Raw genomic sequence first — 15,816 nt, 5'->3', positions numbered from 1 at the left:
GTGAATCTACACTAATCAGGCTCCAAAACGTTGCTTTTCTACTCTATAGTTAATATTTAGTTCAAGGAAGTGACGGTCGAGCTTGTTTTTAAAGGAGTCAATCGTGTTACACTGGACCACTGACGGTGGGAGCTTATTCCATCCTCGCACTACAACGTTTAATTTACAATTTACTAATGCGATTATTGAGTTCAACATCCACGTCTTTGCTGTCTGTTGCTCAACCAATTCGCGATCCATTGGTGTACTTGACCGTCAATACCTATTTGCTTTATTTTATAAAGTAATTTATGATGCGGGACTTTATCAAACGCTTTCTGGAAATCAAGATAGACTACGTCCAATGATTTGGTTACGTGTGAGAGAGAAGCAAGGAGAAGGAGAAGGAGGGAAGGAGAGAGGAAGGGAGGGAGAGAAGGAGGGAGAGAGAGAGAGGGAGGGAGAGAGCGAGGGAGGGACCGAGAGAGAGAGAGAGAGAGATAGAGCGAGCCACAACAACAACACACCGGCCGCAAGCACCCAAACGTAGGTCCACAAATCACCTCATAACTCACTTACTACACCATTCCAAGCCACCACAACCTCACACAACAACCCTTATAACCCCCTGATCACAATACCACGAAAAACACCAACTCCAGAGCCCTGTAATAACGTTTAATCGGACATTTATCTTTATCTACAGTTGACGAGCCGCTGATGGACGCAGGAAACTGACGTCTTTATCTCTCCAAGGCCACAGACACACCTTCCGGAGCCTCCCCAGTCCTCCCCATAGTCTCCCCAAGCTGAGGTCACGAGCACTAGGTCACCACGATGGAGGTCACAGTTGAGAGTGAGTGTTGAGGGGGAGAGGAAAGCGGTGGGGGGATAGGGGGAAAAAACGGGGGAGGGGAGAGTGGTAGAGGGGGAGAAAGAGGAGTGAGGGGAAGGGGAGAGTGGTAGAGGGGGAGAAATTAAGAGGAGTGAGGAAAAGTGAAGGGAGAGGGAAAGAAAGGGGAAGGAGGGAGGGGAGAGTGGTAGAGGGGGAGAAAGATGAGGGAGGGAAAGAAAGGGGAAGGAGGGAGTGTGTGGATGGGGGATGGGAGGATAAGTGAGGGGAGAGGGCAAGGAGTGAAGGGAAAGGGAAAGAAAGGGGACAACAGGAAGAGGGAGGCAGTGGAGGGTGAGGGAAAGAAAGAGGAACTTTAACTTTGAGGGAGTGAGGGGAGAGTGATGGATTAGAAGAAAGTGGACAATGTGAAGAGGAACGGCAGGGTGGGAAAGGGGAGGAGGAGGTACAGTGAGGGGGGGAGGGGAAGAAAGGGATACTGACATAGGTTAATGGTAAAAGACAAAGTTTCACCTCACACACACACACACACACATCAGATTCCCTTGATAATCACACCACCATTCCTTTGCCAGACTTCGCGGAGACTCTTCCCAGCATCCTGCAGGCGGTGGAGCGAGCAGATTTTATTGCTATTGACGCTGAGTTCACAGGGCTGCGGCGCAAGGAGACGTCTCGGTACTGTGAACTTGACACCATTGAACAAAGGTGAGGAAAGCTGCTTGTGTTTAGGTTACTACAAGGTTTGACATGTCTCATCATTTGATTCTTTTCCATTTAATTTATTTTGGTCTCATTATGTGGGCCTCAATCTCTGCTGATATTTTCTTTACCCTTTGACTTGAATAGATAGGCTCTTTCTGTTTTCCTCTTCTTTGCATTAAAAAAAAAAAAAAAAAGGATGACCCTGAAGACTTTGAGTATAAGAAAATACACCCGAAATTGATCTCTCTTTTGGCCTCTTGTTTTTTTTCTTTCATTGGAATAGTGTCTAGTGGGCCTCTTTGTTACTGTTTTTGTTTTTTGCCCCTGAACTTCCTCCCTTGCTGTAAAGAACATAAAAAAAATGGTATAGAAATTTAAACATAAGATGGTTTGAGATAATAATGTCTGTAAAGAACAACTAAAGTGGTTTATTGTGTTTGTAGTTCACCTGTTTTGTCTCCTCCCCACAGGTACACCAAGGCTCGGGAAGCGGCGAAAGACTTTGGAATGATACAGTTTGGCATTACAGCATTCAGATACATACGAGAAAAGTCATCGTAAGTATTCCCACCTCATAAATGTCATTCTTCTAACACTCTCTCTCTCTCTCTCTCTCTCTGCATTTTTCTATAATAATGCAGTAAATACAAATATCAAAGTTTTTACTATTCAGAATCTGCTGTTCAATAAGTCAGGAGGGGAGTGAGGTAAAGTGAAAGGAAGTGTAGGGCAGAGGAACCATCCAATAAAATTATCTTAATCCTTTAATCTTGTGTCAAACCAAGGAAGGGTGAGAGGGAGAGTGGGAGGGTAGGGTTGACATTTCCCAGTGGTGCCACATCTTTTTTATTCAAACTTGTTGGGATGTTGTAGAATTGGATCCCATAGTATTACTTCCAAACAAATTATGTTGATTCTGTTGCAGGTACTCGCATGCAACTTTCTCCTTCTACCTGCTGGGCAAGACAGGTGACATGCTGTACTATGACAACACAAGCCTCAAGTTCCTTGCTGACAATGGATTTGACTTCAATAAGTTATTTAAAAGTATGTGTTCATTTGTCTTTGGATTGATCATGATTTTGATTGTGTAATATTCTTTTTCAGGATCAGTACTTGATTTGGCCTTAAAAAAGCTTTACCAGTATAGGTATATTACCAGCAGCAGCAACAACAAATATAATAACCTCAACAGTAAAAGACATTACAGTTGTAGCAACATTGACGATTATCACGATTTCTAAAAATATCTGTCATCATTCACCTCCCATTCAATAGGGTCCCCATGAAGAAGAATAGAGAAGTTTATTTGGATTGCCCAATGTGTGTATCAGGAAACTAAAACTCCCCTGCTTCCCATCACTTCAGCCATCCAAATCCTGTCCTTCACTATTATTTGCAACAACTGCCTTTCCTGATGTGTTTTTTTCATCCGTTGGGCTATTTCTTTACAAAGTTACCTCTTACTTTTTTATTATGCATTTATTAAATTTCCATACTGCAGTAGGTCTTTTAGGACATTATAAAAGTAAGTTGACCATTTTGCATGGTTTTTATGATGTGTTATGTATCTCTACTTTTAGGTGGATTACCTTACCTCTCAATACTGGAGGAAACTGAGAAAAGAGCAGAGTTTGTCAATCAAGCACTAGAGCCTTACCCTCCCACGCCAGTGAAGGTTAGCGAGAGAACACCTTTTCCACTTGTAGCAAACTTGGGAGGAATGCGGTGTACCTAGGAAATCAGGATGGTTTTCTTTTTGTTTTTTATTTTACTTTTAGAAAACCCATGAGCTTTGCCTTTATTCTGATAGCCAGGAAAAGCTCTTACAATGTAAAGCATCATTTTATTCATGCACTCATGAAGGCTGCCAAGAGGCCAAGAGGTCAGGTCCTTGGCCAGTGTTCTTTAAACTTTCCTTACTGTGGCCTAGTCAAGCATTACTCTCCTGGTCCATTTACAAGCCTTTTGACAGTGTCGAGGACTGTGTGTCATGTCTGTCTTACTGTCTGGTATTACTCTAGGCATTAGCTAATAACTCAAACAAGAACATTCAGGAAAAGGAAAAATGACTACCCAACACCTCCACCTGATAGACCTTATGCAACAGGGGATGCTTAGTGGCAAACTAGGCCAAGGCAACCTATCACCACCTGTCCAGCACTAACAGTAGTCACACCACCGAGGCAGCTCAAGATCTTAACTAATGAAAATTACCAGTCGAAAGTGAAACTGGTCATAGCTTTATAAATACTGTAAATTTCTGGTGCAGTCCTTTATTTTTATATGAGAAGTAGAATAATGTGTTTGTTTTGCAGGTGGCAGAGGAAAAGGCAAGAAAATTTTTGACAGAGACAGAGGAAAAAATTGAAGCTCTTTTAGCAGATGACACCCGAGAAACTTTGATTATCCCAGGAGGGACTTTGCCGGGCTTCCACCGCAAACTCCTCTACAACAACATTGCCGCCAAGTACAAGAATGTCCTCGTGCGGAGCCTCACGATAGACCAGGAAAGGAATATCGAGATCCGTAAATTTGACTCCCCTGAAGCCAGACTAAAGTTCTTGGAGGCGGAAAGGGAACGGAAATTAGATGAAAAAGTTAGTCTATGGTTTTATTTTACTGTTTGAAACATATATACTATTGTTTACTATTTTATTTTTATATTTTATCTCTTTACATTATTTACATTTCCTTATTTACTGTATTTCTTTTTTATTTTATTTACTATTGTATTTATTTCTATTACTATTAAATGTTTTACTACTTGAAATCTGTAGAGCTGCTCCATTTTAGTAATTTTCTTTATATACTTGCATGGTAGTGATTTGTAAGAGTAGATTTCATTGCTGGTGCTGCTTCACAGGAACATAAAAGTTTCTTGTAGTGACTATGTACCAATCCTATAGCATTTTCCCTTTTAACTGACCCTCACAATCCCTTGGGGGTATTCATGGGATACTTTTTATTTTTTTCTTGTTTTGAGTGAATTATTAGTAAAGGAAGCATATGACTGTCAAGATACCCTAAACTTAACCTAACATAACCTATCAAAACCCAATACAGTTACTAAAGGTCTAGACTCAGAAAACTCAAATATGCTTCCTTACTAATGAAAAACCCAATACAGTTACTAAAGCTCTAGACTCAGAAAACTCAAATATGCTTCCTTGCTAATGAGACTTTCTATACAACAAAGTGAGGTTATTCATTGTTGATTTATACCACAAGGTGCTGGCTATCAAGTGTTTGAAGATACCCTAAACTTAACCTAACATAACCTATCAAAACCCAATACAGTTACGTACTATAGGTCTTGATTCAGAAAACTCATATATGCTTCCTTACTAATGAGACTTTCTATACAACAAAGTGAGGTCATTCTTTGTTGATATATACCATAAGGTGCTGGCTATCAAGTGTTTGAAGATACCCTAAACTTAACCTAACATAACCTACCAAAACCTAATACAGTTACTATAGGTCTTAGAAAACTCATATATGCTACCTTACTAATGAGATTTTCTGTACAACATAGTGAGGTCATTCTTTGTTGATTTATACCATAAGGTGCTGTCTATCATGAGTTTGAAGATACCCTAAACTTAACCTAACATAACGTATCAAAACCCAATACAGTTACTATAGGTCTTGACTCAGAAAACTTATATATGCTACCTTACTAATGAGACTTTCTATACAACAAAGTGAGGTCATTCTTTGTTGATTTATACCATAAGGTGCTGGCTATCAAGTGTTTGAAAATACCCTAAACTTAACCTAACGTAACCTAACAAAACCAAAACAAACACTATAGGTCTTCACTCAGAAAATTCCTATATACTTCCTTACTAATGAGACTTTCTATACAACAAAGTGAGGTCATTCATTGTTGATATATACCATAAGGTGCTGTCTATCATGTGTTTGAAAATACCCTAAACTTAACCTAACATAACCTATCAAAACCAAAACAAACACTATAGGTCTTGACTCAGAAAACTCATATATGCTTCCTTACTAATGAGACTTTCTATACAACAAAGTGAGGTCATTCTTTGTTGATTTATATCATAAGGTGTTGGCTATCAAGTGTTTGAAGATACCCTAAACTTAACCTAACATAACCTATCAAAACCCAATACAGTTACTATAGGTCTTGACTCAGAAAACTCAAATATGCTTCCTTACTAATGAGACTTTTTATACAACAAAGTGAGGTCATTCTTTGTTGATTTATACCACAAGGTGCTGGCAATCAAGTGTTTGAAGATATCCTAAACTTAACCTAACATAACCTATCAAAACCCAATAGTTACTATAGGTCTTGACTCAGAAAACTCATATATGCTTCCTTACTAATGAGACTTTCTATACAACAAAGTGAGATCATTCTTTGTTGATTTATACCATGAGGTGCTGGCTATCATGTGTTTGAAGATACCCTAAACTTAACCTTACGTAACCTATCAAAACCCAATACAGTTACTATAGGTCTTGACTCAGAAAAATCATATATGCTTCCTTACTAATGAGACTTTCTATACAACAAAGTGAGGTCATTCTTTGTTGATTTATACCATAAGGTGCTGGCTATCAAGTGTTTGAAGATACCCTAAACTTAACCTATCAAAACCCAATACAGTTACTATAGGTCTTGACTCAGAAAACTCATATATGCTTCCTTACTGATGAGACTTTCTATACAACCAAGTGAAGTCATTCTTTGTTGATTTATACCATAAGGTGCTGCCTATCATGTGTTTGAAAATACCCTAAACTTAACCTAACGTAACCTAACAAAACCAAAACAAACACTATAGGTCTTGACTCAGAAAATTCATATATGCTTCCTTACTAATGAGACTTTCTATACAACAAAGTGAGGTCATTTGTAAGAGTAGATTTCATTGCTGGTGCTGCTTCACAGGAACATAAAAGTTTCTTGTAGTGACTATGTACCAATCCTATAGCATTGTCCCTTTTAACTGACCCTCACAATCTCTTGGGGGTATTCATGGGATACTTTTTATTTTTTTCTTGTTTTGAGTGAATTATTAGTAAATAAATCATGTTATCTAGTCTTATAGCCTTGTCGCTTTGAACTGGCCCTCACAATACTTCAGGAGTACAGACATGACATACCTTTGATATTTTCTTATTTTGAGGCAAGTTAGTAAGCGAGTCATGTAGCACAAATCCCGTCTTCCCAGGTCGGCTTTACACACGTGGTCCGCAAGGTGCTGGAGAGTGGCAAGCCGCTGGTGGGCCACAACATGATGCTGGACCTGTTCCACCTGATAGAGAAGACGGTCCAGCCGCTCCCCGACACACTGGAGCAATTCAAGAGCATGGTCCGGGCAAACCTTCCAGCCGTCTATGACACCAAACTGATTGCCAAGGATCCTCCATTTTGGTAGGGTTTTTTATTATTTTCTATATTTTTTTTTTGTAATCGTTATGCTGAGTATCAAGACACCTCTTCACCTGAAATTGACCTCTTTTCTGGCTTTTCTCGTTCTTTTTTCTATTGTTGGAGCAGCGTCTAGCAGGCTTTTTTCTTGTTGCTTTTGTTTTTTCTCCTTGAGCTGCTTCCCTTGCTGTAAAAAAAAAATACAGACTTTCATTGTACAATTTTCTAATGTTTACTGCTCAGAACTTTTCAATGTATCTTTTCTGTGCCACGATTAAGATCTACTTCAGTCTACTTGATATCCAATGTGATGCCCCACACAGCAAGTTTTGCATGCTGTCTCTCACTTCATTGACTATCCATTTAGAGCAGTGTTTTTTATTAAAATTACTCATGTAGCGGACCCTTTATTATTATAATTTTCCTCTTGAGTTTGAAAGTGTTTGCAGGTCATAATATACTGAAATTACAACTGAATTATTTATTACTGGCTTATCTTCAAAATAAATGTTTATATAATTTCCACAACATTTGGTGCTACAAAAGAAACACTGATTTAGAGGTACGCCCCTCTTTCAGTGTAGACATCCCTATCACCTCCCTCGGCAACCTGTACAACGACCTCTGCAGCAAGTTTAATCCACCGAAATTCACTGTGGAGGACAGCTACGTGAGCCACACTCTGAATGGTGACGACCGGGCGCACGATGCTGGCTATGACGCTTTCATGACCGGCGTGTGCTTCATCACCATGGTGAAGAAGCTGGGTGAGAACAACACGGCCTGAGCCACCGAGTGATGATGGCGAGCATTGTTCCCTACACGTATATATACTCATTATAGATTACTTAATTTTCTCAATGTATGGTATAATTATATAGCAATCAATTCTCAGATATGATAAATTTGAATGACATATCATCAGAGATTTAGCCTTATCAAGTTATTTCTTATTCATTCTCAAGGTCTCAGTCTTAGTGTGCAACGTTTCTCATTACAGCCAGGGCATGATCCCTTATTGAACAAACGATTCCAATCAGTGTTCATCACAGGAAGTAAATGCTGGAGGGAATTGAGTCAGTGTGTAAACAAGATAAATTGTTAAAATGATATTTGATCATCAGATTATATTTTAACAAGATTTCATATTGATACCTATGTTCAATTTCCCAAGTTATTTTTCAGATGAATACTAATTGGAAGTATGTATATCAGTCAGTCAATGGGGGCATACACCGGGGGGGCTATAGGTTTCAATTCCCATAGTGCTTCCCCTCCCTTACTCTGTGGTACGGCCAGGGAAGGTTATGGTGCCTGGTATTGATTTTTATCTTTTTTCTTCCAACAGAGGGTGCCAATTGGAAGAACAAATCTGTGATCAGATCAAAACATTTAGTGAATTTTGCCAGCAGGTAAAGTGCATAAATAAAATAAATGAATTATGTTTTAACTCAATCAGTGTTACTTCTAATCATTAAAGCTCACAATTTACTGTGTAGTCTACAGCAATGTCCAAAGTAATCTGTAAAGAATTAATTAGACGTAAATGTATCTGGAAAAGTGAGGATTGGTTATCTTCTTTCCAGCAACATTTCCATTGATCTTTGTAAGGGCAATGCCAATCTTTATTGTCCCTAGATATTTGAATTTATCCTTTCCGTGAGATAATGAGAGGTTTGGCAATTGTTCACCTGTGCTTACTCTTTGCTTTAGCCTCTTTGGGGGCAGTGATGTGTTGCTTCATGCAGCAAACATATCAGTAAGATTTTAATTTGTTTTACAGATTGAATAACATGAGCTCGCACGACATTCCTTTCCTCAACTTGGTGGGGCCAGACGGTAAGTAGCATGAAAGTGTTGGTGATGGCAAGTGTGGCAAGAAAAGAGGAACATTAAATGGAATTTGAATTTCTGTTATTTTGTAAATATTCTATACATTTTTCATAGATTACCTGTTAATTTTTTTCTTTCTCATTTTGTTTTAGTTCAAACAAACAGAAGTCACATATTCTGTGTGGACTGCCCTTCAAGTTGGAATGTGGCGAATGTTCACAGTCTCTTCCACATGATGAGTAAGTATATTGGTGAATTCAGTTTTCAGTGTTGAGTTTCATATCTCTTCTGATGCTTTCCTCTCAAAATTACTACAACAGGATGTCAATGACTGAAATCTTGATATTCCTCTATTGAAAATGAACATTATATAGTTCTAGTGGTAGTAGGTATGCAGTGGTGTTGGAAATGGTTGTACACGACAAAAACTAATGGACAACTTCTGTTTTCAGAGCCAATAAAGCTTGTGTGGGTCAGCAGCACCTTCCTCTATGTCATTCCTCCTGAAGATGTAGCCTTAAGTGCCTGCAAACTGTACCTAAAGGTGAGCTGCTTTAAAGACAACACCCGTGAGCACCAGTAACTCTAAAGAAGGCTCATGGACAAAAAACTTCTTGCCCCATTCATGTTTGGCCTGAGAAAGAGATTAAGATGATTGTGTTAACTATATTTTCATGCAATTAGGGAGATTCTGGACCATCACACTTTAGCTTTTCATGTCTCCCAATTTCCTGCAGCTGTTTTCCTCACCCCTTTCACTTCCATTCCCTCTCCTTCATCTTCCACAAGTTTAAGCCGATAGCAGCGACAGACCAAATTTGTGGCTTTACCGTGTACCAGCGACGGGCCAAATTTTTGCCGTGATATAAACCCCCAAAAATAGATGATGCATAAACTGATCACAAATGCGTTGATATATATTGTGAAATGGTTTACGTGAGGGATGATTTTTTCTCATTTTTCTCGCTTAGAGGGGCCTTTAAGAAATATGATCCCCGCAGCTACCGTGTCAAGATTATTGTAATAATTGATAACTTTTATATCTACGCACTTATTGTTGGGATTGTGGATCACTGAGATTTCATATTATTCCAAATGGTTAAAAGTTTTTTCCTGTATTAATTTCCTTTCCATCTCCTCTCCTTACCTTTCCATTTATTTTTCACTCTGATCCAATTTCCCTTACATACCTCTATTCCAAAGCCTCAATTGAATTTCTTCCTCCCACACAGGACATCCAGGGGTCATGTCCCCCCATGGTGCGGGTGAGGCTGTATGGTGACACGTTGTCCACCAAAAGGAAGTCCCAGTCTGATGAAGTGGCACCCGGATGTGAGCCCAGTGCCAGCCGGGTTCATGAATTCAAGCGATTGAAGAGTGTTGGGTAGGCTGTGTGGTTGATGCTGTCTGCATATCTGGCTGTCTTGTAGTGGATCAGAATAGGGGAAAAATGCTTATTTCTCTTTGTTCAAAGTGTTATTTCCTTCACAACAGGTCAGACCAGCTCTCCAAGATGAGCCTTGAGTCCCCAAGCATGGAAGAAGTCCCTCCAATATATGCCAATGCTATTGACAATGGTAAGACCCTGTCCAGAGTAACACAGAGGAATAAACATGTTGCATAGCATCCATCTAGATATTGATGTAATCTAATAAGTAGTTTTGACAATCTAGTAGGCATGCACTGGATCGTGATTAAGTACTACTGTCATTTTGCTTTACAGCATAGGTTGTTAGTACCACTGCACCAGTATTGACTGTCTGGGAATAGTAGACCTTCATGGTTTCAGGGTAGCTTCCTCAGGTTCTTGTTCCATGCAGCAGTAACGAATGATTTGGTAGAGACATTCATGGCACAATATTCCTTCCTCTCACAGCCGTTTACTGAAAGGAAGTTTGTGTCAACCACTTAGATGTTTCACTTTCCCAGACAGTTTACACTACTGCAGTGGTGAGAATATAAATATTTGACAGAATTGTAAAGACGTGTTGGAGGACATCAAGACTTGAAACACAAAAGTTGTGAACTGTTCACAAATAGATTGAGTGAATAAGACAGGCACATTAAGTAAGCATCTAAAACACCCACCTGTTCATCACTTTCAGGAAAACGGAAGAAGACGGATCAAGACTCGGCCTCTGATGGGGTGTTTGCCATCCCTGATGAATGGTAGGTTCACAGGGCCCACACACACCTAACCTGAGTCATGTTCAAATTTCATAAGCTGCCAGAGACAAAGGGGAGAAATGTCAGGTCCAGGGTTTTTATCTTTCCCATATCTTGCTCATAAGCATCAGATCTAGAACTCAGTTAGTCATATCTAAGGTTTGCATTTTTCTACTGTTTTTCTTCAATTTACTTTTCTTACACCACCTTGACCTTCCATGGACTCCATTTACTTAAGAACTGAAAAAAAATTGGTTAAATTGTCGACATTCCATTATTGTTTTGATTGCATTTTTCATCAGTGTGTGAGGAGAAACTTAATGAAAAAGTGGAAGAATATGTGGCAAAACAATATATCAAGCATCTTTTTACTTCCATGAAAGCTGGTGAGGATTGGGGTGGGTAAAAAATAGGCATGTGATGCAAGACTCAGTATTCATAGTTGATAGTGCCCTGCGGGATGTTTGGAAAGATGATTTTATGATTATATTTAAGTGTACAATGGAGAATTCAGGTTCAGAATGTTAAGCTCCCCAAGAACCATGTAAATGATATTTTCTTACAACTGTACCAGCAACCTAATACAGGCAACCATCCTTAAACAACTGTTCTCTTATACCATTAACTTTCCCAATCAAAAATCTATATACAATACTACCTTACAAATGGTTACATGATCTGTCTATGATTGGTGGTGCAATTACATGATCACCGTGCTACACAATGGTGTTTAGACACACGCATACAGATACATGGAGCTCTGTAGTTCAGTGGTTGGCATGCCCACCTCACAACTAGGCAGAGTGGATAGGGATGGGCAGTCTCCTTCAATTCATACCTTCTGTCCACCCAGCAAGGAATGTGTGCCGATTATCAGACAGGCTGTGTCCCGCCTCCCGGGTGGGTTTGGGTGGGATGTGAGGTCTCGGCCGTACCCAAAGATTCATTCATACGTAGCTCAAAACTCAAAATGAGGAGGGAACAGACCAAACCTGACCAGCACTTAAGCAGATTATGAGTAAATGTGCTTGAAGGATGTCAATAAATACAGCTGTCCACATAAAAGCCCTGATCTTTGAAATGGTCCTGACAGGAAGATTATCTCAAAACTTACATGAATTTGATTGATTGACACACAGACGGGACCCCTTCAGCATTGCTTATTTCTTGTTTATTACAACTAAAATAAACACACACACACACCATACTGCCTAACCATTGCCTAAAGTCACACACTGCGCGTCAGCTTGTCGCTGCCTCCCCTTCATCTTATTTTGACTTTAGGAACTGACTGCGTGTGTGGTCAGCAGCCTGGCAAGAGCTAAATGAGGCTTTTAGACTGTGGTGTGGCTTGTAGATAATAGTGCTGGACAGTTTCAAGAAATAAATATCATTTTTTTTCAATATTTAATTTTCTTTAGAATTATTTTATTATATTTTTAAATAATAATTGCAAATAAACACTTGAGTTTGGTAGAGGGCTCTTTTATCATGAATTCTTTCTTATTTTTTAAGTGGCTAGGAGTTCATCCCCCTGCAACTCATGGTGTAATGCTATTGGTAAACAATCAGTCACTCTATGACAAATAATTTAAGAACTTAATACAATCATAGAGGGAAGGATGCCTGTATTTTTTTTACATTACTAACACATAAGCATAATGATGCTTGTAGTTAAACTGGGTCTAGTGAACCTCCAGCTACAAATTTGTACATTGTCTCATGAGCAGAGCAGTGTTTTGGGATATGCATGAATGGACATGTGTGTACATATGTGAACAAGTGTATTCAGAGAGAGTACTTATGAAGCAATGTACAAATTTTTGGGGTACCCTCAATTTCTCACCTTAGTAGAGAAAAGTTTGTACCTCAAAGTATTGAATTACTACTAAAAGTCATCATGCTTGGTAATTTGTTAAGGTTACAGTTATCTGTTTAATCACGATTGCTGACATTAAATTGCATTTCCTTATTTCCTCACTCATGAACTTCAGTAAGCACCCTATGCTGGTATCAGGCCATGTAGTACAGTATGGTATGGTAATATTTTTTGTATTCCGAATAATGGATTAATACCGTACCGTAATTCCGTATTGTACCTGAAAATGATTTAGTACCACACAACTATGATTAGTTATTATACCATAATTTCATACTTGTTTCCATGCCTAAAAAGAATAAAAGATCCATTTTTCAAGGTGTAATATATAAACAAATTTACTACTACTATTACTCATCATCATCGTCATTTCGTTTAACGTCCGTTTTCACTCTTCTTGAGCGGTTGGATGCTTTATGGTTCTCTTCCATTCTACTCTGTCTTCTGCCCGCTCATCCAATCCCATCAATGCCAAGTCTTCCTGTATACACCTTCTCCACGTTTTCCTAGGTCAACCAACTGGTCTCCTTCCTTCTACCTCTAATCTCCAAAACTCCTAGCATTGTATCCTCCCCTGCTCTCTTCATATATCCAAGCCATCAGAGTCTTTCCCTTCTGAGCACTATTTCCAGGTCCTCTACTCCACATCTGTTAGCTAAATCTGCACTGGACACCCTATCTTGCCACCTGATCCCCGCCATATATCTCAGCAGTCTGTGATCACTTTCTCTCAATACCTCCATCAATTTTCTAGTTAGAGCCCATGTTTCTCCTCCATACAACATCACTGATCTAATACACACTTGGTACACCCCTGCTCTGCTCTTTAGAGGGATGCTATAATTTATGAGTAGACTAGCCACCTCCCTCCACTTTAACCACGCTGCCGCCACTCTCGCTCTCACTGTCCTCTCCACTCTCGCCTCACAGTCCAGAACATCTCCCAAATAACTGCTAATTAAATACTATAATAATAATAATAATATAATAACTAATGATAAGTTTTCAGTGAGTATATAATTAGGTACACCTCATAAGTGAGAGATACAACTAACTTTTGCCCTGGTATACTGCCATCAGATGTCAGTAATTGTGATGGTCATGGGCCGTGGCTGGTACCCATGCCAACACTTACCCCACTGAGCTAAAGGATAATCCTAAATCCAGATCCACACCCAGGCACCTGCACTAAGAACCCCACCTAGCTAATGAAGTCAACCCCAAGTGTTAATATAGCCAGAATTCTGTCTCACTAAACTTGCCCTAGGGTGATTGGAGGTTACAGTCTCACCCATATTTACCCATCTAACAATGCGATTTGGTGTGGAAATGGTATGATTTAAGTATGAAAATATCTGTACCATACTGTACATAAAAAAGACATGGAACTGTAATATCAAACCATAATTATACCCACAAATAATTGTATCAAACCATGATTATACCCACAAATAATTGTACCGTGCCACAATTCCGTACTACATGCCCTGGCTGGCACCAGCCATTGGGATTGTTTTCATAGTCTTTGCCACTGTCGCACTTCCCACTATCGTATATATTTCAAAATGAGCTGCTAAAAGCAGTATCAGTAAAGTGTGAAAAATTTTAGCTTTACATGGTATATGTGTGTTCTGTCCAACTTGAAATTATGAGTAACTGAGTTCTTGATCACTCTCTCACCTTGGTATTTCTTCAACAGGTGTGAGATATCAAAAAGTGAGGGAAGACTGCATATAGTAGCATTAGCTATTGCTTTGTTTATCTTTTTTAAGTGGTTTTGGTAATGATGGCAAACAGTTAATTTAGATAACCCTAAAAAGTGTTTAATTTTGCCAATACCATTGGCAAGGTGGAGAGACTTGAACAGTTCATGCATGTTTCTGTATCACGACGCACATAAATTCTCACTCAAGGTAACCACAGTATGCTTACATTCTTCATAGCATTTTGTCATGAGTAGTGCAATATGTACACACACACACACACACACACACACACACACACACTATATATATATATATATATATATATATATATATATATATATATATATATATATATATATATATATATATATATATATATATATATATATATTAGATGTGTAGCTGGTGTGTCATTAAGAAAAACTGGCTGAGTGACTGTTTCCAGCCTCTCCACAGCGAGTGTTGGTAAGGAGCTATTGTGTTGATTGATTTCTGGATGAGTTAATGAATCCAAGATGCTTAGTGACATTGATTTTGGTGTCTTTTCTCACCGTACTGAATGCATTCAGGACACAGTTTCTGTATGTGTTTCAAAGATAAATTCAGTAAGGAGGTATATTTGTACATGAACATAAGTAGTGAACTTGTTTCATTATATAGAGCAAATGTGGCTGTTGAACACAAAGAATACAATAATATATTAAGTTGATTTTTAAATGTCATACTTGCTCAAGACACAGAGTAATTTTGTGCAGGTCTGATGTATTCAAAGACTTTAAAAGTGCAAATTTTAATTGTAAAGTCACAATAGCAGCCAATGACATTTTGAAATGGTTGCAAAACTGTGATTTAAAAACTTTGTGTGTATTTCCAGTATTAAATACATGATGCAGACAAAACTGCAAATGCAGGTGATATAGATGTCCTCTGCTAACCATATTTTCATGGTTAGCTTCTATAAATACATTCTTTTTATACACATTATCCTTCTGTCCCTAACCTTTCCTTTCATAGGGCTATTAGAGAGCTAAATTGTGATCCTTTGGGCTCAGCACAGGAAGTCATGAGACCAGCTCAGTTTGGTCTGAATGAGCAACAGAAGATATTTTTGAGTTTTCATTTTCATTACATTTCAGTAATCTCTGACCCAAGTTTCACCAATGTGTAACATTCAAAAATGCTTTTGCAGGAAGGCTTTCATCATATTTGTACAAAATTAATATTAGATTACATAAACCATTTTGTTTTGCTCATCATTTGATCATACAGGCCATAATTATAT

The 15,816-nt window shown here is 38.7% G+C and overlaps 1 protein-coding gene and 1 long non-coding RNA gene across 3 annotated transcripts; both read left to right on the top strand.

Annotated features, from left to right (window-relative positions):
- Positions 1 to 432: 432 nt before the first annotated feature.
- On the top strand, positions 433 to 15,516 carry LOC126981320 (poly(A)-specific ribonuclease PARN-like). The gene is made up of 16 exons (XM_050832322.1): positions 433 to 525; positions 686 to 835; positions 1,408 to 1,540; positions 2,008 to 2,094; positions 2,463 to 2,584; positions 3,121 to 3,215; positions 3,856 to 4,137; positions 6,751 to 6,953; positions 7,530 to 7,717; positions 8,299 to 8,362; positions 8,734 to 8,789; positions 8,936 to 9,022; positions 9,236 to 9,327; positions 10,016 to 10,167; positions 10,278 to 10,360; positions 10,889 to 15,516. The coding sequence occupies exons 2-16, from the start codon at positions 817 to 819 to the stop codon at positions 10,954 to 10,956; spliced, it is 1,731 nt and encodes a 576-aa protein (XP_050688279.1). The 5' UTR covers positions 433 to 525; positions 686 to 816; the 3' UTR covers positions 10,957 to 15,516.
- Positions 4,468 to 5,602, top strand: LOC126983112 (uncharacterized). 2 transcript variants are annotated; one of them, XR_007735569.1, is made up of 3 exons: positions 4,468 to 4,612; positions 4,677 to 5,020; positions 5,524 to 5,602. It is a non-coding gene; the product is annotated as an uncharacterized LOC126983112 (long non-coding RNA). The 2 variants fall into 2 exon arrangements; XR_007735516.1 differs by lacking the exon at positions 5,524 to 5,602 and adding an exon at positions 5,186 to 5,322.
- Positions 15,517 to 15,816: the final 300 nt, after the last annotated feature.

The sequence above is a fragment of the Eriocheir sinensis genome, chromosome 1 (genome assembly GCF_024679095.1).
Source record: "Eriocheir sinensis breed Jianghai 21 chromosome 1, ASM2467909v1, whole genome shotgun sequence".
NCBI classification, from domain to species: Eukaryota; Metazoa; Arthropoda; class Malacostraca; order Decapoda; family Varunidae; genus Eriocheir; species Eriocheir sinensis.
This window is presented reverse-complemented; position numbering and strand designations above follow the sequence as displayed.

What these genes read in the sequence shown, in the direction of transcription:
- LOC126981320 (XM_050832322.1), top strand. An exon ending in CTTCAATAAGTTATTTAAAA is followed by an intron (nt 2,585 to 3,120) that starts GTATGTGTTCAT and finishes CTCTACTTTTAG; the next exon opens with GTGGATTACCTTACCTCTCA. An exon ending in GCCAAGGATCCTCCATTTTG is followed by an intron (nt 6,954 to 7,529) that starts GTAGGGTTTTTT and finishes CCCCTCTTTCAG; the next exon opens with TGTAGACATCCCTATCACCT.